The sequence below is a fragment of the Phacochoerus africanus genome, chromosome 5, assembly GCF_016906955.1.
Source record: "Phacochoerus africanus isolate WHEZ1 chromosome 5, ROS_Pafr_v1, whole genome shotgun sequence".
NCBI classification, from domain to species: domain Eukaryota; kingdom Metazoa; phylum Chordata; class Mammalia; order Artiodactyla; family Suidae; genus Phacochoerus; species Phacochoerus africanus.
In genome coordinates this window covers 57,007,097-57,032,018 of record NC_062548.1, presented here as the reverse complement: position 1 = coordinate 57,032,018, position 24,922 = coordinate 57,007,097, and the positions used below count along the sequence as shown (strand labels likewise).

The 24,922-nt window shown below is 43.8% G+C and overlaps 1 protein-coding gene and 1 pseudogene across 1 annotated transcript in view; both read right to left on the bottom strand.

The window, feature by feature from the left end:
• RNF149 (ring finger protein 149) overlaps positions 1 to 1,992 on the bottom strand; it is a 28,175-nt gene extending 26,183 nt beyond the window's left edge. Inside the window, exon 1 of the mRNA XM_047781414.1 lies at positions 1,197 to 1,992. Coding sequence (XP_047637370.1) covers positions 1,197 to 1,638 — 442 coding nt within the window. The 5' untranslated portion in view covers positions 1,639 to 1,992. The remainder of the gene's footprint in view (positions 1 to 1,196) is intronic.
• A 9,745-nt stretch (positions 1,993 to 11,737) lies between these two features.
• Positions 11,738 to 24,099, bottom strand: LOC125128439 (V-type proton ATPase subunit D-like; annotated as a pseudogene).
• Between the last annotated feature and the right edge of the window lie 823 nt (positions 24,100 to 24,922).

Sequence of the window (24,922 nt, the reverse complement as noted above, 5' to 3'; positions counted from 1 at the left end):
TATCCAGGACACAGCCACCTTCCTTCTCAAAGGCCAGACTCTTTCGGTGACCTCTTGGCCATCAGAGATCCGTACCAGATCGCTCCATCCAATTTCAACATGCCTTGCTGCTGCGCTCCCCCACCCCGCCCTGGCCTACAGTTTATGCCCATTTCTCAAACCCCTCCTGAACCCTCACAGCCAACCACCTTGAGTCCCCACTTCCTAACCTCCTAATGGACTTATGTTCCTATCATTCTGCTAAAATCAGCCAAATCTAAAGTCACTTTTCTGTCCTCACTTTACCGGGCAGATTCTGAAACTGCATTAAAGAGGCCAAACCAGAACAAAATAAAAGCACAGAAAAAAGGCTCTGACTTGCAGCAGCAGCAACTTTAAAGAAAGATTTTAATCACATTAAGTTCAGAATGACTCTTGCTCTCACAAGGCCTCACAGAAATACTGCCATGTTCACTGATCAAATTATTACTTGGATTTCAGTTCTAAGAATGATACCCTTGCAAAATATGCCTCCTAGACTCTCACGACTTCTAGAAGATGTGACCTGTTGCCCTGGAGAATCGTGTATGTGGGAAGGGTCGCCTGGCAAAAAGTATGATCGCAACTTAAAAATTTTCCTCTAAACTCAAGCCTCAAAGAATAGGACTGGGAGTAGAGCCAGCACTGCAACCTTCTATTTAGCACGTGAGAAAACAATACCCCAACTTAAGGCCAGGTTTTCTGACTCCGGGTTTAGCATATTGACATGTTTTAGGAAAGCGAAGAAAGCCAGACCCTGGAATGCTCCTACTCCTGCTCCACCTGCCTCGGGGCGAGGCCGCCTGGCAAGGGACCCACGATTAGGAACCAGGAGACTTTCTATCCGTGAGAACCACCATCCTCCTCCAGTGGGTTTTAATTTCTTCCGTTCTTCCCACTGCCCTGCAGAAGACACTTCTCTTGACCTGAAGGACCCAGGGAGAAGATTTAATCTTGTTCGAAGGCTGGTCTCCCTCCTAAGAGCACCCGGGGTGGGGGTGGGGGGTCACACCCAGTAAACCTAGAGCTTCCCCCGTGTTTCCCGACAGTGGGAGCCCATCGCTGTCCCGCCTCCAGCCCACCTTGCTGCTGCCCCTCGGGGTAGGGTCTGAGGACCCGGCCGTCGGCCGGGACCGCGGCGCAGACACCCACTCCGTCCCCCCGCCTTGGCACCTCACCCGCGTGGGACATGGGCGAAGTGAAGTTCCCGTAGTGCTCCTCGTTGTACAGGACCACCGCCGAGGCGTTTCTTCGAGCCGCTGCCAAGACCTTGTCCTTGAAGGTGCAGCCCCCGCGCGCCACCAGCGCGACCCAAGGCGCGGCCCCTTGAACGCCAGGCACGAGGAAGCGCGTGTAGGGCTCGCAGCCCTCGGGGTCGCGGTCTTCCGCGCGCGGGACGCCCACCAGGCCGTGCACGCCCTCCTTAGGCGAGCTGTCGCCGAAGCGGCCGCTTTCCGAGACGCTCCGCACGGTCCGGTTGGTCTGCGGGTCCACGTATTCGGTGCTCACCACCGCCGAGAACCACTCGAGTGCCCGGCCCCGGGCGCCGGGGGCGCACAGGGCCAGCGCTAGCAGCGCCAACGCACCGCGGGCCTGGAGCCGCCGCCGCCGCCACGCCATGGCCCCTGCCGCCGGGCGACTCCCGGAGGGCCGGAGGGAGCGCGCGTACAAGGGCTCTGAGGAGAGCGGAGAAGCGGCCGCCGGCGGCCGAGCCCGGGAAAAGAGAGTCCGGGCGGCAGGCGGGGCCGCGGCGCACGCGCACCTGGAGGAGGGACGGGAGGGGCGCGGCGAGGGCGGGACTGCGGCGCACGCGCACCTGGCGGAGCGGCGGAGGGGCGGGGGCGGGGCCTGGGCCAGTTCCTCCCCCCTGCAGACCCCAGTGAGGTGCGCTCGGGCGGAGGTCTTCCAGTGCTTGAGAGCGTCTCAACCTTTCTGCCGCTTGGAGCTCCCGGAACCCGGGGATCCTGCGGGCCAAGGCTCGGGTGTGAGCGAATGACGCGACAGTTTGCGCCAAGCCGCGTCACCCCGTGGCCAGTGGCCGAGTTTGTGCAACGGGACTTGTAGCACGCTGAACGAAGCCAGGGGAAGTGACCGCCGCAGAAACGGGAAGCTTCTTTGCTAACCGGCCGGAGGCGTGGGAGCGCTGTTGTGTAAAATCGCCGAACGGATGTTTATGAAGAATTTACTGTGCGAGGCACATGGCGAAGGCCTTGCTTATCTAAAACTTTGAAAATTAGTTTAGAAACTCCAAAGCTACACGTCTTTTCCAGATACTTTGTGTTACCGATTTCAGTATTTTATGTGTAATCTTTAGTATTGAAGTCATTGCATCGCACTACTTGTTCAGATGAGCACTTAAATGGTACAGCATTAAATATAAAAAGAAAATTTGTTGTTTGGAAATAATAATCGGGTAATAGTGCATATGAAACTGCTCTGGAAAGGAAGTCTTAGCAGGAAAAGAGGTTTAGAACACTGATTTCTGACTGACTCATCTTCCTTTTTTGTACAAGGACCTGTAATCGCAGGAAGTAGGTTGCTACCACTCACATCAGGCGTTTTGTTGGGCCTTACACGCTCTCGTGAGTCCTCTGTTGTTAAGCCTTTCTTGGACTGAGTGTTTTAAGATGCTGCTCCAAAATGCAGCCTACAACCCATAAGTTTTTCTTGAAATTGGATCTCCTCTCCCTTTCCCATTAGGAAACTAGTTTTCCAAAGGCTGAAAGGATCCCAGGGCTTGAGACCTTCTTCTTGTCCCAGGCCTAGAATAGGGAGATCAGTTATGGTGGTCATGGCAGGCTAGGAAATGGCCAAGGACAGCCATGATTTGCTGTAGCAAAATAAATACTTGTAGTTTCCAGAAGAGGCCTTTGCAGCTTCATGCTACATCTGGCACAATCATTTCCTACTTTCTGAAATCAACCTGCTCCTGGCTCTTGTCCTGGCAAACACCAACTTCAATTTCAAGGTTTAACTCCAAAGCTATTTCTTCTGTGAAACCTTCCCTGGTTCCTAAAAGCAAACTTGGGTGCTCCTAATTTGCACGTTGCTTGTGTATGTTATGCTTATGCATCAATGAGATGCCAGCACTACTGCTTTCTAAATACAGTTTTTAGTCTTCTACTACTTGAGTTTCTTCAAGGCTGGGATTGTCTTTGCTGTTTTTTTGAGTCCACCTTAGCTAGCAGACATCATGTGTGTAATCCATGTTCGTTAAATAAGCGAAATAGCTCTTTTTCTACCCATTAAGACGCACGATTACTTACAGGTTTGTTGCTCAGAGACGCTCACAGGCTAATAGAAACAGGCCTGCAGCTGCTGAGCCCTTAGACTCACACCCAAGTCTTGGCTTTTATTTTTTCACTATCAGCTACAGGCCTCAGCTAGTCACCACCCTCATCCTAACCCCCACCTCCCTCCAAAGCTGTGGTCACTGGCTCAAACCCTAGGGCCTGCAGACTTACAGAAGCTGCCCCTCAGTCTTTTCAGTTCCCCTTCCCTGCCATCCACAAGAAAAGCTGACAGGACTTACCTGACCACACTCTTGTTTTCAGGGGGAGTGGGGTAGGGTGAGGCAAGTATCATTATCTTTTCCCTTTTTAAAAACAAAAAAAAATTTTTTTTGAGGGCCTTACCCACAGCATATGGAAGTTCCTGGCTTAGGGGTCAAATCAGAGCTGCAGCTGCCGGCCTACACCACAGCTACAGCAACTCAGGATCCTTAACCCATTGAACAAGGCCAGGGATCAAACCCCAATCCTCATGGATACTAGTTGGGTTCATTCCCGCTGAGCCCCAATGGGAACTCCAAAAAACAATTTTTACATTTATTTTTTATACAATTTTGAAAGGTTACTTTCTATTTACAGTTATTACAAAATATTGGCTATATGCCCTTGTACAGAAACATCCTTGATTCTATCTTAGGCCCGGTACTTGGTACCTCACACTCCACATCATCGTTTCTCTTAATTGCCTTATTATGGAAAATTTCAAATGTTTCCAAAAGTCAAAATGATGCAAAGTAGTATAAGAAAGCTCTATGCACTTGGAACTTTGATTCAACAACAATCAACTCATGGCTTTTCAAGTATACCCTCAGCCACTTCCAATGGATTATTGCATTTTTTTTCTTTCTTTCATTTTTGGCTACTCCAGGGCTTACGGAGTTCCCAGGCAAGGGATCAGATCCCATCCAGAGTTGCAAACTATGATGAGCCAGCTCCTTTAACCCAGTGTACCAGGCCAGGGGATTGAACCTGTGCCCTGGTGCTGTAGAGACTCTGCCGATCCCACTGCACCACAGTAGGAACTACTTGGATTGTTTTTTTTCTTCATTTTTTAAAGGTTTGTTGAAGGATAGTTGATCCTCATTGCACTATTTTGAAGAAAATCCCAGACATTGTATCATTGTGTTTGTAATCATTTTAATATGTCCCTTTAAGAGTAAAAACATAAGCACAATTAAAAAAAATTGTCCGCAGTTCTTTAATCTCATTGAATATCCAGTGGGGGCACCCTTTCCCGATGGTCTCCTGAATGTAATCTGACATTTACTTTATTTAGGTCATGGTTCAAAAGTTCACATGTCGCATTTGGTTGAAACGTCTCTCAAGTTTCCTCTATTTGTAAGTTTTTTCTCTTCTATTTCTTTTGGATAAAATTGGATGATTTGTCCTCTGTAATTCCCCACACCCTGCATTTGGTCATTTACATTAGCTGATGATTGTTGAATGACAGTCTAGCAGTTCCTCTGTCCCCTGTTGTTCCTGGGACCAGGTCAGGGGGTCTGAGTGGATCTAGGTTGGATTGGGGTGCAAGGGTACATCATGGGCAGTGCTGTATACTTCCATCTGGAGGCCCCCCCAGTTTCCTGGTGGTCTAGTGGTTAGGACTTGGTGCTTTTAGGACTGCTGCAGCCCGGGTTCAGTCTCTGGTCTGAGCTCCCACATGAAGCTGCTGCATGCCACAGCCAAAAAAAGAAAAACAAAAAAAACCAACAAACCTGAAGGCACATCTTGTGGGGGTGTCTTTCTTCCTTGTGATGCTAGTGGCCATTAAGGATCATTACCTAAATGTATTCTTCACAAGGGTTTATGACATGGCGATAGTCCCATTCTACCATTTCCTTCTCCACCGATTAGCTGGAATACTTCTCTCAAAAAGACAAATACCACATGATATCACTTAACATGGAATCTAAAATATGGCACCAAGGATCCTAACTACAAAACAGAAAAATATCATGGACATGGAGAGCAGACCCGTGGTTGCCAGGGGGCAGGGGGGAGGAAGTGGGATGGATGGAGAGTTTGGGGCTAGTAAATGCAAATTATTACATTTAAAACAGGGAGCAATGAGTTCCTACTGTACAGCACAGGGAACTGTATCTACCTCTGGGTAGAACATGATGGAAGATAATATAAGAAAAGGAGTGTATGTGTGTGTGTGTGTGTGTGTGTGTGTATGAATGACCAGGTTACTATGCTGTACAACAGAAATTGACACAACACTGTAAATCAACTATACTCTAATAAAAAGAATTATCTGGCCAAATAGGGGTTACCCTGTGGTACAGTTTGTATAAAAGAGCCAGGAGGATGTTTACTTCTTTTATTTATTAGTTTTTGGAGTAAAAAATCCCTAAGTCCACCCCCATCAAGAGAATTAAAAAAAAATTTTTTTTCCCTTTTTTGGCGGCCCTGTGGCATATGGAGGTCCCCAGCCAGGGATCAGATCTGAGCTGCCATGTCGAACTAAGCCATAGCTGTAGCAATGTGGGATCCTTAACCCACTGTGCTGGGCTGGGGATTGAACCCGTGTCCCAGCGCTCCCAAAATGCTGCTGATCCCATTGTACCCCAGTGCGAGCTCCTGAGAATTCTTTTTTTTTTTTTTGTCTCTTTGTTGTTGTTGTTGTTGCTATTTCTTGGGCCGCTCCCGCGGCATATGGAGGTTCCCAGGCTAGGGGTTGAATCGGAGCTGTAGCCACCGGCCTACGCCAGAGTCACAGCAGTGGGATCCGAGCCGCATCTGCAACCTACACCACAGCTCATGGCAACGCCGGATCGTTAACCCACTGAGCAAGGGCAGGGACCCAACCCGCAAGCTCATGGTTCCTAGTCGGATTCGTTAACCACTGCGCCACGACGGGAACTCTGAGAATTCTTTTTAAATTACTGTTAATAATGCATGAATGTAGCAAACTCAATGGGTTTTAAACCTCTTCAGTTTATTCTTATCGAAGTCCAAATTCTTCCATCAATGGCTCCTAAATTCATTTGACAAGATCCTTTTGACATCTTCTTTCAGAAACCTTGCTTCCTTTTAGTAGGAAATGTTTTTCAGGGACCACAATCTGTTCCCCAGCTCTTTTTGTTCCATTAATTACATAAATAATACATGCTCATTGTGAAAAAAATCAGAAGATATAGATAAATTGAAAGATTAAAAATACTGTAATTGGAATTCCTGTTGTGGTGCAGCAGAAACAAATTCAACTAGTATCCATGAGGATGTGGGTTCCATCCCTGGCCTTGCTAAGTAGGTTGGGGATCTGATGTTTCCGTGAGTTGTGGTGTAGGTTGAAGATGCCGCTTGGATCCCTCATTGCTATGGCTGTGATGTAGGGCAGCAGCTATAACTCCTTTTCCACCCCTTGCCTAGTAACTTCCATATGCTGCAGGTGTGGCCCTAAAAAAAGAAAAAAGAAACAAAAAAAAGAAAAAATACCATAATTTTACCTTAGCAATACTGTCAAATTTTTGGTAAACCACAGACTTTTTCTATATCCCTATATTTTTTTAAATGATAAAATTCAATGCATATTGTTCATTTATTTACCTTCTAAAAACTCAGCAAATTTTCACGAATATTTTCCTATACCATGAATACACTTATCCACGATCATTTAAATGGCTACATGGAGGAGTTCTCTTGTGACAAAGCGGATTAAGAATCCGGCATTGTCACTGAAGTGGCTTGGGTCGCTGCTGTGGCGAAGGTTTCAATCCCTGGCCCAGGAATTTCCACATGTGGCATGCGGAGCCAAAAACAAACAGACAAACAAAAATGGATTAAAAACTTGAAATGTAAGACCTGAAACTAAAAATCCTAGAAGAAAGCATAAGTGGTAAGCTCCCACATTACATTAGGTCCTGGTGATTTTTTTCAAATTTGATACTGAAAGTAATAGCAAAAGTAAAAATAAACAAGTGGGACGACATCAAATTAAAAAGCTTCTGCACCTCAAAAGAAACCATCAACAAAATGAAAAGGCAACCTGTGGGATGGGAGAAAATAATTGCAAATCATATATCTGATAAGGGGTAGTATCCAAAATATATAAAGAACTCATACACCTCAATAAAAAACGACCTGATTAAGAAAAAATTCAGAAGTTCTGAACAGATATTTTTCCAAAGAAGACACGTAGATGGCCAACACTTGGAATAAAGTGATGCTCCATCTTTTCCAGGTCTGTGACCAAGTCTGTGGAGTGGCCCCAGGAGCCAAAGCTGTCCTATTCTTTCCTCTTCTACTTCTCTTTGCAAACAGTAAAGGCTGTTGATAACATTAGAAAAAAAAAAATGCTCAACATCACTAATCATCAGGGAAATGCAAATCAAAACCACAATGAGATATCACCTCACATTTGTTAGAATGGCTATGACCAAAAAGACAACAAATGAGTGTTGCAAGGAGAAAGGAACCCTTGTGCACTGTTGGTGGGAATGTAAATCAGTGCAGCCACTATGGAAAGATTGTATAAAGGTTCCTCAAAAAATTAAAAATAGAACTATCATATGATTCAGCAATCCACTTCTGGGTATTTATCCAAAGAAAAACAGTAATTTGAAAACATATAAGTACTTCTTTTTTTTTTTTTTGTCTTTCTGCTATTTCTTGGGCCGCTCCCATAGCATATGGAGGTTCCCAGGCTAGGGGTTGAATCGGAGCTGTAGCCACCGGCCTACGCCAGAGCCACAGCAAAGTGGGATCCGAGCCACATCTGCAATCTACACCACAGCTCACGGCAACACCGGATCGTTAACCCACTGAGCAAGGGCAGGGACCCAACCCGAAACCTCATGGTTCTTAGTCGGATCCATCAACCGCTGCGCCACGACGGGAACTCCATATAAGTACTTCTATGTTCATTGTAGCATTACTCACAATAGCCAGGCCATGCTGACAACCTAAATGTCAGTTGATGGATGAATGGATAAAGAAGTTGTGGTATATGAGAGTTTCCATCGTGGCTTAGTGGGTTAAGAAACCGACACAGTGTCTGTGAGGATGCAGGTTTGATCCCTGGCCTCGATTGGTGAGTTAAGGATCTGGTGTTGCCTCAAGCTGCAATGTAGGTTACAGAGGCAGCTCGGGTCCAGAGTTGCTGTGGCTACTGTTCTGATTTGACTCCTTGTTGGGGAACTTCCATATGCCACAGCTGCAGCTATTAAAAAAAAAAAAAAAAAAAAAGAAAGAAAGAAAGAAAGAAAGAAAAGAAAAAGAAAGAAAGGAAAAAAAAAAGCAGTAGTGGTATATATACATAATGGCATATTATTTAGCCATAAAAAAGGAAATCTTGCCATTTGCAACAACATGGATGGACCTTGAGGGCATTATGCACGGTGAGATATGGCAGACAGAAGAACATATACCTGTACAACCTCTCCTATATGTAAAATCTAAAAAACAAATAAAAAAGCCAAGCTCATAGAGAGCAGATTGTAGTTGCAGAGATGGGGGTGGTGACAGTCAGGGGTGGGAAAAATAAGTGAAGTGGTCATAAGGTAGAAAAAAATTTTTAAAGAAATTATAAATGTACCTACTCAGCATTTCCACTTCCAGATATTGATCCTGCAGATAAACCTCCATACGGGTGAAGGGACAAACAAAAGCTCAGGGTGAGTGACCTGCCATGCATTTTCTCTGGGCTCCCAAGTTACAGCATGACTTCACATTTTTGATTTCATTTGTTGCTTGGCTGACCCTGAAAGTGGCCCCTATTCTAGGCATTCTGTCTTGTTAGTGGGAAGCCGGGAGCCATCTCTGTGCTCAGAGGGGCCAGTTAAGGAGCAAGGTCACAGAGGCGGCCCCGCCTCCTTCCTCCCCACATCCTCCCCAAACCCCAATTCTGCTGCTATAGGCTGGATTCTGGGCAGGTGATCTGGCTCTCAGAGCCTAGGTGCAGTTTTTCCAACCTGAGTCACAGCCATCCATCAATGAGACTCTGGGTGGCTCAGTGAGCACAAGGGCCTGTCACAATGTGGGAGGCTCCAGTGGGGTCCAGAATCCAGGGCTGGGTGCTGAGAAGGCAGCCCGTTGGGGACACATTGACCCTTGCTGTCAGAGTCTCCAGTGGTGTCATGAGTTCCGTTCACATGCTCCTTCCTTGCCTATCGAGGCTGGGGGCGGGGAGATGGGGGAGGATGGGCAGGAGGAGGCTTCACTGGGGCCAGGAACCGAATGCCACTTCACCTGAGGTCTCCACAGCTACCTGGGTCCTGGCTCCGCCCCTGGCCTACCTGAAACTTTCCTTCAGTCAAGTGATTTTCTAACTATAATGTGTCTGTTCATCGCCTGAAGAACTTGTTACAAGAGCTTCCTGGGCCTTACCCTCAGAGACTCTGATTCCAGAGACCAGGTGAGACCCATGGATTCACATTTTTAACAATCACACAGCTCCTGCGAGGGCATTTTTTCTGTAACCCTGGCTAGGACCCCTTCAAAGGGTGGAAGGGCCTTAGAACAGCTTCTGTTGTCTGCTCTGCAAGGCTTCCCCAGGCAAAGAAAAACCAAGCCCTGCACCTGCTTGAGTTGGGGAGGGCTGTGGGATGATGTGGGCACAGAGAGAATAAAACAATTGATATTTCAAAATAGCTATTACCAGTTTGAAATTACGAAATTCTGAAGTTCCTGCTGTGGCTCAGCAGTAATGAACCTGACTAGTATCCGTGAGGATGCTGGTTCGATCGCTGGCTTCCCTTCGTGGGTTAAGGATCTGGTGTTGCCATGAGCTGTGGTGTAGGTTGAAGATACGGCTCAGATCCCATGTGGCTGTAGTTGTGGTGTAGGCGGCGCTGCAGCTCCCATTCGGCCCTTAGCCTGGGAACTTCCACATGGCAGCCCTAAAAAGACCAAAAGAAAAAATGTATCCACAAAATTACGAAATTAGTTCCTGCAACTAAGACATTACTTATCTGACTTATATAGGGACTATAGATAGATTGGAATTCTGTTGAGACTGAAAAAAAAATTTCTAAAGAAGCTTAAAACCTCTTATCCTAGACAAAACACCTTCATGATAGCAGAGGATAACGGCTTTTATTTTTTTATTTTTTAAATTTTGGCTGTACCTGTAGCACATCGGCAGTTCCTGGGCCACAGCACATTGCAGTGACAATGCCAGATCCTTAACCCACATCATCACAGGAGAACCCCAGGGCTGTGGCTTTTAGATTTGTATACCAGATTAGCTTGGTGATGAAAGAATGAACGAACGAATGAATGAATAACTTGCTAAATTTAAAAAAACACACCAGTTCACTTTCACACAACCCAAGCATGTTGAAAAAACTTGAGAAGAAATCATGCAATTTTATTTATTTATTTATTTATTTAGGGCTGCACCTGCAGCACATGGAAGTTCGCAGGCTAGGGGTCGAATCTGAGATGCAGCTGCCAGCTGATACCATAGCCACAGCAACAGCAACACTGGATCCGAGCTGCATCTGTGACCTATGCCAAAGCTCATAGCAATGTGGGATCCTTACCCCACTGAGTGAGGCCAGGGATCAAACGTGCATCCTCACACAGACAACATCCTTAACTCACTGAGCCATAACAGGAATGCCCACATATTTTAATAGTAGTTGTTTTTGTTCTTGGTATTATTCTGAGTGAATTTTTTTTTCTGGCCTTTAGTAGAGGGACTTTTTCTTTTCATTTTTAATCATTTTACTATTTTTTTTCTTTTTTTTTTAGGGCCACACCTATGACATATGGAGGTTCTCAGGCTAGGGGTCTAATGGGAGCTGTAGCCGTTAGCCTACACCACAGCCACAGCCACACCAGATCCAAGCCTCGACTGTGAACCACACCACAACTCATGACAATGTTGGATCCTTAACCCACTGAGCGAGGCCAGGGATCGAACCTGTGTCCTCATGGATGCTAGTTAGATTCGTTTCCACGGCGTCACAATGGGAACCCCTCATTTTACTGTTTATAACAGTCTCATTTGAATTGGGAGAACCGTTCCCATGATAGACAGGACAGAGACCTTCCATTTGAGAAAAAAGTCAGTGAAGGTTTTCATAAAGCTTGAGGAGAGAAGTACCAGAGTAACTAACACAGGGATGGTTGTGGTGGCCGACAACGGTGCCCAGTTGTGTGAGCAGGCAGGAACAAAGGACACTCCATCGCAGCTGGCCTGAGACCACTGCTGTTTCCTAAGGGGACTTTCTTAATATCCTTGATAAGCAGATCCCTTGTAACACCCATTTAAACAGAGTGGAGTGACATTTCCGCAGCAGAAATTCTACACGTTCCTCAGCAGGTACTGCGAATCTCGCCAGGGATAAATTGTTGCTGAATTATGCCTCTGCAAAACAATTCCTTAAACAGACATCTGGGAAATGTTACAAATTCTTAGGCCAAAAAATAAATAGACACACACATCAAAGCTGCACACCGTGAATTAACATGCTGCCGTGTCAGCCCTGCTGAAAGAACCAGAGCAACAACTCCTCTTCAGCCTGAAGGTTGGCAGACTCCAACACCTCTCCAGCTGCCCTCCAAGGGCTCCAAGTGCTTCTCGGGCTCTTCCTGGAGAATCTTTTTCTTCTCCTGTATTTTCTTGACACTTGGATCTCATCTCATTCCCTCTCATCCAGTTCTGTGATGATATAAGCAAGGGTGCGTTCGGTCTGGGAATGATAACATGTCTAACAGCATTTACACGCCTGGTGGTTATCTTAATAGCGTCACCCAAAGTTACCAGGGAAGTCTGCAGCAAAACTAGTTCCACCAGTAGTTCCACTGCTTTGGCATAATTCCCCTTCAGATTAGCTGACTGGTTTCCCTACCTCTGGGTAAACCAGTCAGCTCATAACTGTTGCTCCTTCACGGCAAGGTTCAAATACTGGCAAAGTAACACCTGCCACGTGATCTTTGCTTTGCCCTCATCTTTTAAAAATTTATTTGATATATTATTTTTAGGGTCACACCTGCAGCCTATGGAAGTTCCCGGGCTAGGGGTTGAATTGGAGCTGCAGCTGCTGGTCTACGCCACAGGCACAGCAACGCAGGAGCTGGATCCTTAACCCACTGAATGAGGCCAGGGATTAAACCCAAATCCTCGGGGACACCGTGCTGGATTCTTAACCTTGTGAGCCACAATGGGAATGCCTCCTCCTCTTTTTCTTTTTTTTTTTTTAAATTGATGTGTAGTTTGTTGACCATGTTGTGTTAATTTGTGCTGTACAGCAAAGTGATTCAACCACACAAGTATACACATCCATTCCCATCTAGTTATCACAGGACATTGAGCAGAGTTCCCTGTGCTATACAGCAGGTCCCTGTTGACCATCCATCCCAGATACAAAAGAGGGTCTTTGCCTTTCAAAAACTTTACTCTCAGCTTCACTTGGGCTTTATTTATATTTCCGAAAACCATGGAGCTGAGGTGCGCTGCTGTGAACTTGGCCTCAGAAAGTGAAACGGCAGCTTCTCTCATCATTTCACCCATCAGCATTTAGTCTCAATTATCTTTTTAAGGATCTGTGGAAATCAAAGAGTTAAAGCATGCAGATTTTTTGTTTGTTTCTTTCTTCAGGAGGTTTCCACTTGTCTGTGCTCCTTTTACCTGAGCTTTCATGATGGCCTGTGCCATTTGTGAGGGAAAGATTTCAGTTCAGTCTTTGCCCAGAATTCTGAGATGACTATTTGGCTCAGGTCCCTGGCCAGACAATGGTGGCAGCCCCTGAGTCTTTCTCTACCAGAGTTTAGGAATTTTCTGGATAAGCAATGAGGTCCTACTTACAGCACATGGAACTATATCCAGTCTCTTGTTATAGACCATGATGTAGATAATGTAAGAAAGGGAATGTATATATGTGTGTCTATATATATAGCTGAGTCACTTTGCTGTACAGCAGGAATTGGCACAACATTGTGAATCAACTATACTTTAACAAAAACAAATAAATCATTTTCTGACTTTAGATTTATCACACTATGAATTTTAAAAACTCTTTCCAGAGTTCGCATCGTGGCTCAGTGGAAACGAATCTGACTAGTATCCATGAGGATGCAGGTTCGATTCCTGGCCTCACTCAGTGGGTTAAGGAACCTGTGTTGCTGTGGCTGTGGTATAGGCCAGCAGCTATAGCTCTGATTGGACCTCTAGCCTGGGAACCTCCATATGCTGCGGGTTCGGTCCTAAAATAAAAAGACCAAAAAACAAAAACAAAAACAAAAACAAAAAAACAACCCAAACGACAAAAATAAAACAAAACACCACTCTTTCCTCTATTTTTGACATTTTCTTTAATGTGCTTGTAAATGACTTTACTGGTAGTTAAATAAATATTTTAAGTAAAACCTGGGTGGCCAGGTCTGGAAAGTCTTTCTGGTTGGGTCTGGGGTGGGTAGGAGCACATGGACGGGGGAGCCCAGGCTTGGGACACCTGGAGGAACAAAGGGCAGGGCTTTGCTAGGCTCCCTTGGACGAGTGTCAAAGGCTCTGCCCGACTGAACCCAGGAGGTTGGAAGCAGCCTGAAGCAACTGCCCCAGGGTGAAACTTCTACTGGACTCTATTCAAAACAGAAAATCTGGGATGGCTTCTGAGAAGAAAAAATCTCTCTAGGCTCATCTGAGTCTAAATCTAGGCCACAGTGGTTCTGGAAGGGGCCAGGTTTTCATATGGGTAAGGGGTGCCTTAGGGCCTTTCTCTATTTGAAATAAGTATTAGTGAAAAAGCCCATAATTATGGCACCAAAACATCGGGGGTGGGGGTGGGTAATTGGGCAAAGCTGATCATTAGGCCATAATCTGGAACATTATCAAACATCCTTTCCATAGGTTAAAACTATAATTAGAAGTTCCTGTCGTGGCTCAGTGGAAACAAATCTGACTAGCATCCATGAGGACACAGGTTCAATCCCTGACCTCATTCAGTGGATTAAGGACCTGGTGTTGCCGTGAGCTGTGGTGTAGGTCGCAGATGCAATTCAGATCTGGAGTAGTTGTGGCTGTGTGTAGGCTGGCAGCTGCAGCTCCAATTTGACCCGTAGTCTGGGAACCTCATATACCGCTGGTGCGGCCCTAAAAACACATACATACACGCAGACACACAAAAAGAACTGTAATTAGATCCAGGCCTGGGCACCTCTTTTATACTGTAGCTTGGTTGGTTGGTTGGTTTTTTGTTTGTTTGTTTTTTGTTTTTTAGGGCTGCACCTGCAGCATATGGAAATTGAACCCACATCCTCCTAGATACTAGTCAGATTTGTTTCCGATAAGCCAAAACAGGAACTTCGCACATGCAAATTAAAATTTTTTTAGTAGTCATATTAAAAAGTATAAAGAGAAGTTATTGCTGTGGTGCAGTGGGTTAAGAACCCAAATGCAGGAGCTTGGGTTGCTGTGGAGGTATGGGTTCAATCCCTAGCCTGGCCCAGTGGGTGAAAGGATCCAGTGTTGCCAAAGCTGTGGTGTAGGTTAAAGCTGTGGCTCAGATGCAGTCCCTGACCCGGGAACTTCCATATGCTGTGGGGTTGGCCATAAAAACTGCAAAGTAAAAATGTTCCCTCATGGTGTAGTGGTTAAGACTCAGTGCTTTCACTGTCCTGGTTCAATTCCTGGTCTGGCAGCAGAGATCCCACAACAAGCTGCTGAATGCTGCAGCCCAGAAAAAAAAAAGTAAAAAGAAACAGGTGAAAGTAATTTTAATTATATTTTTACTCAGCCTAATATACTCAAAATATTTCAACATATAATCAGTATTAATTGAGACTGTTTACATTTTGAGGTACTAAGTCTCTGAAATACAGTGTGTATTTCACACTTCTATTACATCTTAATTAGGACTAGCTACATTCCAAGCGCTTGATAGCCAAATGTGGCTAGTGGCTATTTTGTGGGGCAGTATAGGACCAGGTGAATACAGGTAGATATCCTGAGACATTGCTATTGTGTCCAGCAAGAATATGGAATTTGGTGATAGACTCCAAATACAACTGTGTGTTAAGGTCATGCATAGGGTCTTAATAGATCTTTCCCAACATTTGCTCAATCAAGCTTCTTTCTCAAGTACCAAAGATCTTAGTTCTCAATTATTTTGGACCCATCTGTGGCATGCAAAAGTTCCTGGGCCAGGGATCGAACCCATGCAACAGCTATAACCATAGCCATAGCAGTGACAAGGCCGGATCCTTAAACTACTGAGCCATTTTTCAAGATTTTTATGCACCTAATTGCTCTTGCTTTCAAAATATGATTCTCTAATCACTATTCCTAAATGGATCAATGGAAACTTTGCCTTCCTACCATCTGAAAATTTAATTCCAGTATACAAATGAAATAATTTACCAGGTGATGAGAAATTATGACCTTACCAAAATAATTGTATAAACCTTTTCTTTTTTTTTTTTTTTTGGTCTTTTCTAGGGCCACACCCAGAGCATATGGAGGTTCCCAGGCTAGGGGTCTAATTGGAGCTGTAGCTGCCCACTTATGCCACAGCCACAGCAATGAGGGATCTGAGCTGTGTCTGCAAACTACACCATAGCTCATGGCAACGCCAGATCCTTAACCCACTGAGCGAGGCCAGAGATTGAACCCGCAACCTCATGGTTCCTAGTTGGATTTGTTAACCACTGAGCCACAATGGGAACTTCTAAACCTTTCTTATATTAGTGAAATAGCAGGCTGCAACATCCTACAAACTCCATAAATACACAGATTTGTAAATAGTTGCTAAAACCTCATAAGCAGGGGTGTGTGTAGGCTTTGGCTGCTGGTGCAGTTGGTAATTTGTAAGTTCTTAAATGCATTCCTAGCACTGGGTCATCCAGTGATTACAGCTTGTGTTAGCAGAGCCTATTATTACACAATGTAATAGTTCACAACCATGAGAAAATTTTCACTTTCCTCACCCTTGGGGATTCCATTGCTCTTTTGCAAACAAGTAATACATTTATTCATTTATACTCATATAATAACGGGCTCTTCTGAGGCTGTTTAAAAGAAGAGGTAAGTTTCTTCAACTGTGCTTCATTAATCCTATGTAGATAATCACTTGTACCTTTAATAATAAATACAACACAATTTTATAGATAACTTATACTTTATAAGAATTTTTCTGGAGTTCCTACTGTGGCTTAGTGGGTAAAGAACCAGACATAGTATCTCTGAGAATGCGGGTTCCATCCCTGGCCTCACTCAGTGAGTTAAGCATTTGGCATTACTGCAAGTTGTTGTGTAGGTCACAGATGTGGCTCGGTTCCAGTGTTGCTGGGGCTGTGGTGTAGGCCGGCAGCTGCAGCTCTGATTCAACCTGGGAACTTCCATATGCCACAAGTACAGCCCTAAAAAGAAAAAAGAAAAAAATTAAATGTATTGAGAATTGTTTTGTGGAAGAAGATATGTCTATTTTAGGGATGTTACATGTGCACTTCAGAGGAACATGTATTCTGCTGTTGTAGGTAGAGTCTTCTATAGATGTCTAGTTGATTTATAGTGTTATTCAAAACTTCTATTTTCTTACTAATTCTCTGTCTAGTTTTTCCATTCATTATTTAAAGTAGGGCATTGAAGTCTACAATTATTATGGCTGAGCTGTTTGTTTCTCCCATTAGCTCTGTCAGATTCTGCTTCATTTATTTTAGGGCTTTGTTGTGAGATGCGTATATGTTTATAATTGTTCTAGCATCCTGATTGATTCTTTTATCATTAGAAAATGTCCTTTTGCTCTTGTAATAATTTTTGTCTTAAAGTCTGTTATGTTTGACATTAGTATAGCCACTCTAGCTTTCTTTCATTACTTCTTTTGGTTTGCATGGGATATCTTTTTCTACTCTTTTAATGTCAACTGATCTGTGTCTTTGATTCAAAAATACATCTCTTGTAGACATATATGTTTGGATTGCATTTGTTTGTTTTAAAAAATCCTTTCTGCCAGTCTTTGCCATTTCACTGGTTGTTTATTTTTTAATTTTTAAATTTTTTTTGTCTTTTTGCCATTTCTAGGGCCGCTCCCATGGCATATGGAGGTTCCCAGACTAGGGGTCTAATCGGAGCTGTAGCTGCTGGCCTGTGTCAGAGCCACAGCAACTCGGGATCCAAGCCACATCTACAACCTACACCACAGCTCACGGCAATGCCAGATCATTAACTCACTGAGAGAGGCCAGGGATCGAACCCACAACCTCATGGTTCCTAGTCGGATTCGTTAACCACTGAGCCATGAAGGGAACTCCGCTGGTTGTTTATTGCAATTGTTAGTAAAATAGGATTTACATCTGCCAACCTGCTATTTATTTTCTGTATTATCTTATGTCTTTTTTTTTTTCATTTCCTTTGGACCTGCTTCTTTTTTGTCAAGTAGATAATTTCTAGTTTGTCACTTTAGTTTACTTGTCATCTATTTTACAATTTTTTAAAGTTATTTTTTTACTGGCTACCCTAGGGATGATAATTTACATCTTAACTTGTAACAATATAATTATGGTTAATACCAACTAAATTTAAGAAGCTTATAAAAACTCTGCTTCTATGTAACTTTGTTTCCTCTTCCCCCTTTTTGCAATTATTCACATACAGATCATGCCTTTATACATTATAAGACATCAATATAGCTTAATAATTACTGCTTTATAAACTTGAATTTGAAAGCAAAAGAAAAGAGCTACAAACAAAAAACATAATTTCAAGGGATTATGCAGTGTCCATGGCATGCAAAACTTCCCAGGCCAGGGATCAAACCCATGCCACAGCATCGACAATGTTGGATCCTTATCCCACTGAGCCACCAGGGAACTCCAAAAAATACAATGAAATTACCTATATTTACCTTTACCATCATTCATTATTTCCTTGTATGGATTTAAGTTCCTGTCCAGTGCTCTTTCATTTCAGTCTAAAGGATCCTCTTTAAATTTCTTGTAGGGCAGGTTTTCTGGCAAATGCATTCTCCTGATTTTTTTGTTTGTTTATCTCAGAATGTCTTAATTGCTCCTACATTTTTTTTTAAGTATAGTTTTTATGAATATAGGGTCTGAGATTTTCTTATATGCCCTGAACCATTAAGTCTTTTAGTCTTTGCTTAAGGGCTCTGTGTGCACGTTGGGGCGTGCTTTCAATGTTCCAGAGGCAGTTGACAATTATGCCTTAGTTTTCCCTTCTGGATTATGCAGAGCTTCCAGGTTATCATAGGTGAGAGATTGGGGCCTTCTCAGTCTTTCCTAAGCATGCACATAGTCCTGCACTGCCTTTAGATTCCCAAGAATATGCTGGAGTTTTCAAAGTCCCCACAGACATTTCATTCCTCAGCTTGTCAAGGTTTTTGGTCAGCTTCTCATTTGCCCCAACAGTTAATACTACTTCAGGTCGCTGACAAATTAAAACACTGCTTATTATTTTCAATAAATGCCCCTGAGGAAAGGTTATTCCCACTGAACAAACTCTGAATGAGATCAAATAAAGACACTCTCTACTCTGTTTCCAGGGAAATTGCAGACAAGTCTAATAATGCAGTTCTGTGGGAACGGGCCATTACTGGGAGCTCTGAGCCCACTATGCTGGACTGGGTTCGTTGCTTGACCACTGGTTTTCATGGCTACCACAACTGTAAGGCTGTGGGTCTTCAAGACTACTGTGGGTGGGGAAGGATGGATGGACGTAGGGTGTATTAAAGCACTACAAAACTTGCTCATCTCACCGAGATTCAACCATTTTCCTTGAATTAATGTTTCTTGGATTGTTAACTAACTTTCAGAGGTCTAAAAAGTTGATTTTGACTATTTTCTCGCAGAGTTTTTACTGCTTTTGTGGAGATGTACGTTTTCGAGATCCTTAGTCCGCTACTCCAGAAGTTTTCTTTCTCTATGTATTATATTTGATATACTTCTCTTCACATTAACTGGCCAAGATGCAATATGTTGTATCAAGAAGCGATGAAAACAGTTAAAGGAAACTAACACAAATAGGTAGGGAATTATTGAGAGTGTCACCTGTTAGTCCCTAAGTGAAAACTAGTTAGTCAAGAAGATTATTAGTAATGAGTACTATTTTTAATAGAGAAGAGTAAAACCGTCCAATGACCAGAGTACTTATTCATTTATAATATGTATTGGAAGGTACTGTGACCTAGGGCAATACTGCCTGAAGTGTCCTCTGTGGTCTGGTGCCAGTCAGTGAACTGGTTGTTAATGATCTGCCATGGAACAAGCAGTTTGTGCCAGAGGATAAATCAATCTACTGTTTCCTGGATCAAAAGAAGTCTTGATATGAAAAGAAAAACAATTCAGCTCAACTGAGCAGTGTGCTGAGTGATACGGATCATACTTTGTATGAAGCACTGGAGGAACTAAATTTTGAATGATGGCAAGTATTTTTTTAGAGAGAAAAATAAATTTATCCAGCTTTACTGAGGTATAACAGACAAATCAAAATGAATATATTTATTTGTTTTTTGGCCTTGCCCACAACATATGGAAGTTCCTGGGCCAGGGATCAAACCTGTGCCGTAGCATGGACAATGCCAGATCCTCAACCACTAGGCCACTAGGGAACTCTAAAATTAATACATTTAAGGTATACAATATGATGAGTTGATATACATTGCAAAATGGTTACCATAATCAAGTTAACACATCAATCACCTCACATAATTACCATTTTTAAAGTTATTTCAAGCACACAATACAGTGTTATTAACTATTTTCACCATATTAAACATTAGACCCCTAGAATTTATTTGTCTTCTAACTAAGTTTGTACTCTTCAATTAGCATCTCCCTGTTTCCCCCAGCCCTCAGCTCCTACCAACCATTCTTCTACTCTCTGCTTGTGTGAGTTCAATTTTTAATTTTATTTTAAAAAATTACTTATTATTTTAGCCACACCCATGGCATGTGGAAATTCCTGGGCCAGGGACTGAACCTGCACGCAGCAGCTGCCCAAGCTGCTGCAATAACAACGCCAGATCTTTAACCCACCAAGTCATAGGAGAATGCCAAGTTCAACTTTTTGAGATCTCACACATAAGTGAAATCATAGTGTTTGTTTTTTGGAGCCTGGCTTATTTCACTTTGCCTAATATTCTCCAGCCTCATTTATGTTGCTGCAAATGGCAAGGTTTTTCTTTTTCTTTCCTTTTTTTTTTTTTTTTTTTTTTTTTACCCCCAAGCACTTTGCTACAGTGTTACTCTCTGATTTCACAATTATGCAATGGGGGGAGTTATAACTCTTTTTTTGTCTCTCTATTTTTTTTTTAAGGGTCACACCCAGAGCATATGAAGTTCCCGGGCCATGGGTAGAATTAAAGCTGTAGCTGCCAGCCTACACCACAGCCACAGCAATGCAGGATTTAAGCCACATCTGCAACCTACACCACAGCTGACAGCAACGCCACATTCTTAACCCACTGAGTGAGGCCAGAAATCAAACCTGTGTGCTCTTGGATCCTAGTCGGGTTTGTTACCGCTGAGCCATGACAAGAACTCCAAGTTTTCCTTATGACTGTGAGTGTGTGTGGGGGTATCACATTTCTTTATCTATTTATCCACTGACAGACATTGAGTTCGTATCCGTATCTTAGCTACTATGAATAGTGTTGAGGGGGATCCAGTTGTTGCCTCAAGGTAATGATTTCATTTCCTTTGAATATGTAACCAGAAATGAGATTGCTAGATTGTATGGTGCTTTTACTTTTAATTTTTTGAGGACCTTCCATACTGTTTTCCACAGTGGCTATACCAGTTTACGTCCCCACCAAGAGGGTTCTCTTTTCTTCCCACCTTCATCAGCACTTGCTATCTCTCGCCTTTTTCCTAAGAGTCATTCTAACAGGTACAATGTGATTTCATTGTGGTTTCAATTTACATTTCCCTGATGATTGATCTTTTCATGTACCTGTTGACCATTTGTATGTCTTCTCGAAAAGATCTCTATTTGGGTCCTCTGTCCATTGTTTAATGGGGCTATGAATAATAGTTAAGATTTTGATGGGGTTTGTGAAAAGATAAGGCATTTGAGATGAGGGATTTGAGATGGGACATAGTCAAAGCAAAGTTTTGGAGGTGGAACACGAGGGTTGTGTTTAGACACAAGGAAGTAGTTAGTTAATTTTGGATGGGAAGTGGGATATAGAAGTTACAGCAAGGTAAGGTCAGAAAGCATTCCTTGAGGCCATATTAGAAAAGACTTGGATTCCATACCATGGAGTTTATCCTTCACTTGGCAGACAATAGGGACCCACTGACATTTTTTGGATAAGAAAGTGACATGATTCTACTTTGATTTAAAAGATTAACTTCCTATCTTTGAGTAACTTGCATCTAAAGGGGAAGAGACTGGGGTGAGGGAGACTAATCAGGATGCTCTTTAAATAATAAGAGACCAGTAATGAGGGGCTGAACCAGGGTGGTGGCAGTGAGATCTGAGAGGAATGATGGTGTGTAAAGAGTTATCATTAAGGCAGCATTTATAGGTCTTAAAAACTGTTCAAATATGAACAACAAGGGAAAGAAGGGGTGCTGGGAAGGATGACGGTGCCAAACCAAGGGAGAGAAGGCAGCAGGATGAACTGGTTTGGTGGGAAAATGATGAATTGGCTTGGATTGAGTTTGAGGTACTTGGCAAACCACTCAAGTAGAAATATGTACTGACAATATAGGTCAGCAGCTAGAGGGAGAAGTGAGGTCTGGTAATTCTAATAAGAGAAGTGACAGCACAAGAGTGATTAGGGAGCCATGAGGACTGAGATATTCAGCAAAAGAAACTATTTGAAGAGAGATGGTAAAGACTACAGAAGAAGGAGTAGTGGTTGGGAAGGGCAAAAGGATGAAGAAGAGACATTAAAAATGGAAGATAAGTGTTTCAGAAGGGAGAAGACATTAAAAATGGCAGATAAGTGTTCAGAAGGGAGAAGACCCCAAGGATAATATTGACTGCAATACTGGGGACTGTAAGTATATTCCACTTTAAGTCATTCAAGAAGAAGCAAGATTGTAATTCCAGGGAGTAGTAGGATTGAGGGAAGTACATTCTTCCTTGGGGTGGGGTGATGGTAATGTTCTCAGGCTGAGAGACAGAACCATGGATAAGGGGAGATTGAGGATGGAGGTTAGAGGGAGCAGCTGATGGACTGAATCAGAAAAAAGTTGCTAAAAGGGTAGGATTGAGGTAGAGGAGGCAACCTCAGAAGGAAGGAGGTGTATGTCTTTCTTTGAGAAAGAGGAGAAAGATGAAATAGCAATTGTAGATACAGAAACATTTTGATGCATAGAAGCAGGAAGCTGAAGGCATTCTCAGTGGATAACTCACATTTCTCAAGAAAATAGAAAGTAAGGTCACCAGAGACTGAGATGGGGCATGTGTTGAGTTTTGAGAAAGGGAAAGGATTGAAAGAGCTGCTGGAGAATGAGACACATAGTCCACTAGACATAGGTAAATGGATTTCTGAAGACTATGAGAGCCCAGATATGTTTAAGTCCAAGAAGATGCAGTAGAACCAGTTGGCATGATCATCTTTGTGGGTCCCTGGAGGGCAAAGTAAAGAAAGTAGACACTGGGGTCTTCCAGAGATGCAATCTATCCAGTTATCTATATATCTTACATTATTATTGCAAGTAGAAGAGTAGGTTCATACCTTACTCAGCACTGTAGTCCCAATACTCAGTATAATTATCATGCTCATACTTAATAAATGTTTATTGAACAAATAAATGCAACAAGATCAAAATTCTCATTAACTGGCAGAAGTATAGAAGCACTGTTATTACTAAGGGTGAGTCAGTACCCTGTCAGCACCTGCCGTATCTCCACTTGCCTCAGATCCCCTCCTTGGCAGAAGATCACCACACCTGCTGATGGCATGGCAGAGATCCACAAAAGTCCCCACCCTCCTTTCCTTTGTCATCAGGCTTACCTTGCAGTATTGCTCTCAAATTTGTCTTCCTCAGATCTAATAGTTTAGTGTCATGGCCACAATCATGGTTTGACTATAAATATTTTATCTTCTCTTAACATTGGTAAATTGGCATGAGGTTATATAAACCAGCCTTATGAGAATTCAATTCATGGGAAACATTAATTCATGGATGGGATAATAAAACACATTTTAAAGCTGCAAAACTGGGCATCTACATCAATATCAGAGGCAATTTACTGTAATTATACTTCTTCCAGCAAAAAAAAAATTATGTGCTAAGACTGAAGTCAAGAAATACAGAACTTAGGAGGAGATAAGTCAAGATGGCAGAATACAAAGACCCTGAGTTCACTTCCTCTCATGAGCACAACAAAAGCACAACTATCTGCAAAACAGCCATCAATGAAAAAGGCAAGAACCTATCAGAAAACATTTTCTAGAACTAGAGACAATGAAGGAACCACAACCAGACAGGGAAGAGGGGTGGACTCACAATGTAATCAAATCCCATAACCCAGGGTAGGCAACCCACACACTGGAGAATAATTATACTGCAGAGGTTCTCCAACAAGAGTGAGAATTCTGAGCCCTGCGCTGGGCTCCCTAACTCAGGAGTCCTGTACCTGGAAGACCAGCCCTTAGAGCAATTCAGCTTTGAAGGCCAGTGGGGCTTAATTTTGGGAGTCCAAACAGATCAGGGGATACTTCACTCTTAAAGGGTGCACACAAAATCCTGCATGCAATGGGACCTAGGGCAAAAACAGGAATTTGATAGACACCTGGGCCAGACCTACCTACCTGGTCTTGGAGAATCTCCCAGAGAGCAGGAATGTCTGTGACTCATCCTGGTGACATAGACACTGGTGGCAGTCATATTTTGGAGCTTTCTCCACATGGACATTGCTGTTGGTGCTTGCCATCTTGGGATCCTTCCTCTAGCTCATTAGTGCCAAGACCTGGCCCCACCCAACAGCCTATAGGTGCCAGTGCTGGGACACCTGAGGCCACAAACTGGATGGGGCCACAGCCCCAGCCATCAGCAGACACACCGCCTAAACCTCCTTGGCTCATAGCCACCTCTAGACATGGGTCTAGGTGTGGCCCTGCCCACTAGAAGGCCAAGACCCAGCTCCACCCTCCAGGAAGCATACACTAGCCTCCAGACCAGTCTTACCCATCAGAGGATAGACGCCAGATGCAAGAAAACCACAATTTCAGAGTCTGTAGGCCCAGTTTGCCCAGATAAGTTCAGGCCCTACCCTGGGACCAGCTGGGCCCTGACCCCGCTCACTACCAGGCCAACACAACTTTTAGGACACCTCATATCTCATATCCAGCTGTGTCAGGAACCATTCTACCCCTAGCCCCACCCCTACCCATGATCTGACACCAGCTCTAGGATCTCTGGGCACATAGCTAGGCTCAGTACTTGGCTCTGCCTGCCAGTAGTCCAGCCCTTACTTAAGGACCTGGCTTCCCCCATTGGTTGTTGGGGGTTGGAGGCACAACAGCTCTGAAATTTGTTTACCCTGCCCAGCAATGACCCAGCACTATCCCTGGGGCCCTGGGGTTCTGCTTCTTCATGACCAGGCTCTGCTAACAAGCAGCCAGCAGCATTTGCACAAGGCAGAGCCTGGCAACCAACTAGGCTAGGGCAAACCAAGCCAACCAGACCACCCAGTCAGCCTTCTACATCAGAAGGACACATGCAGCTCACCTAGGGGGAACCACTAGAGTGAATGG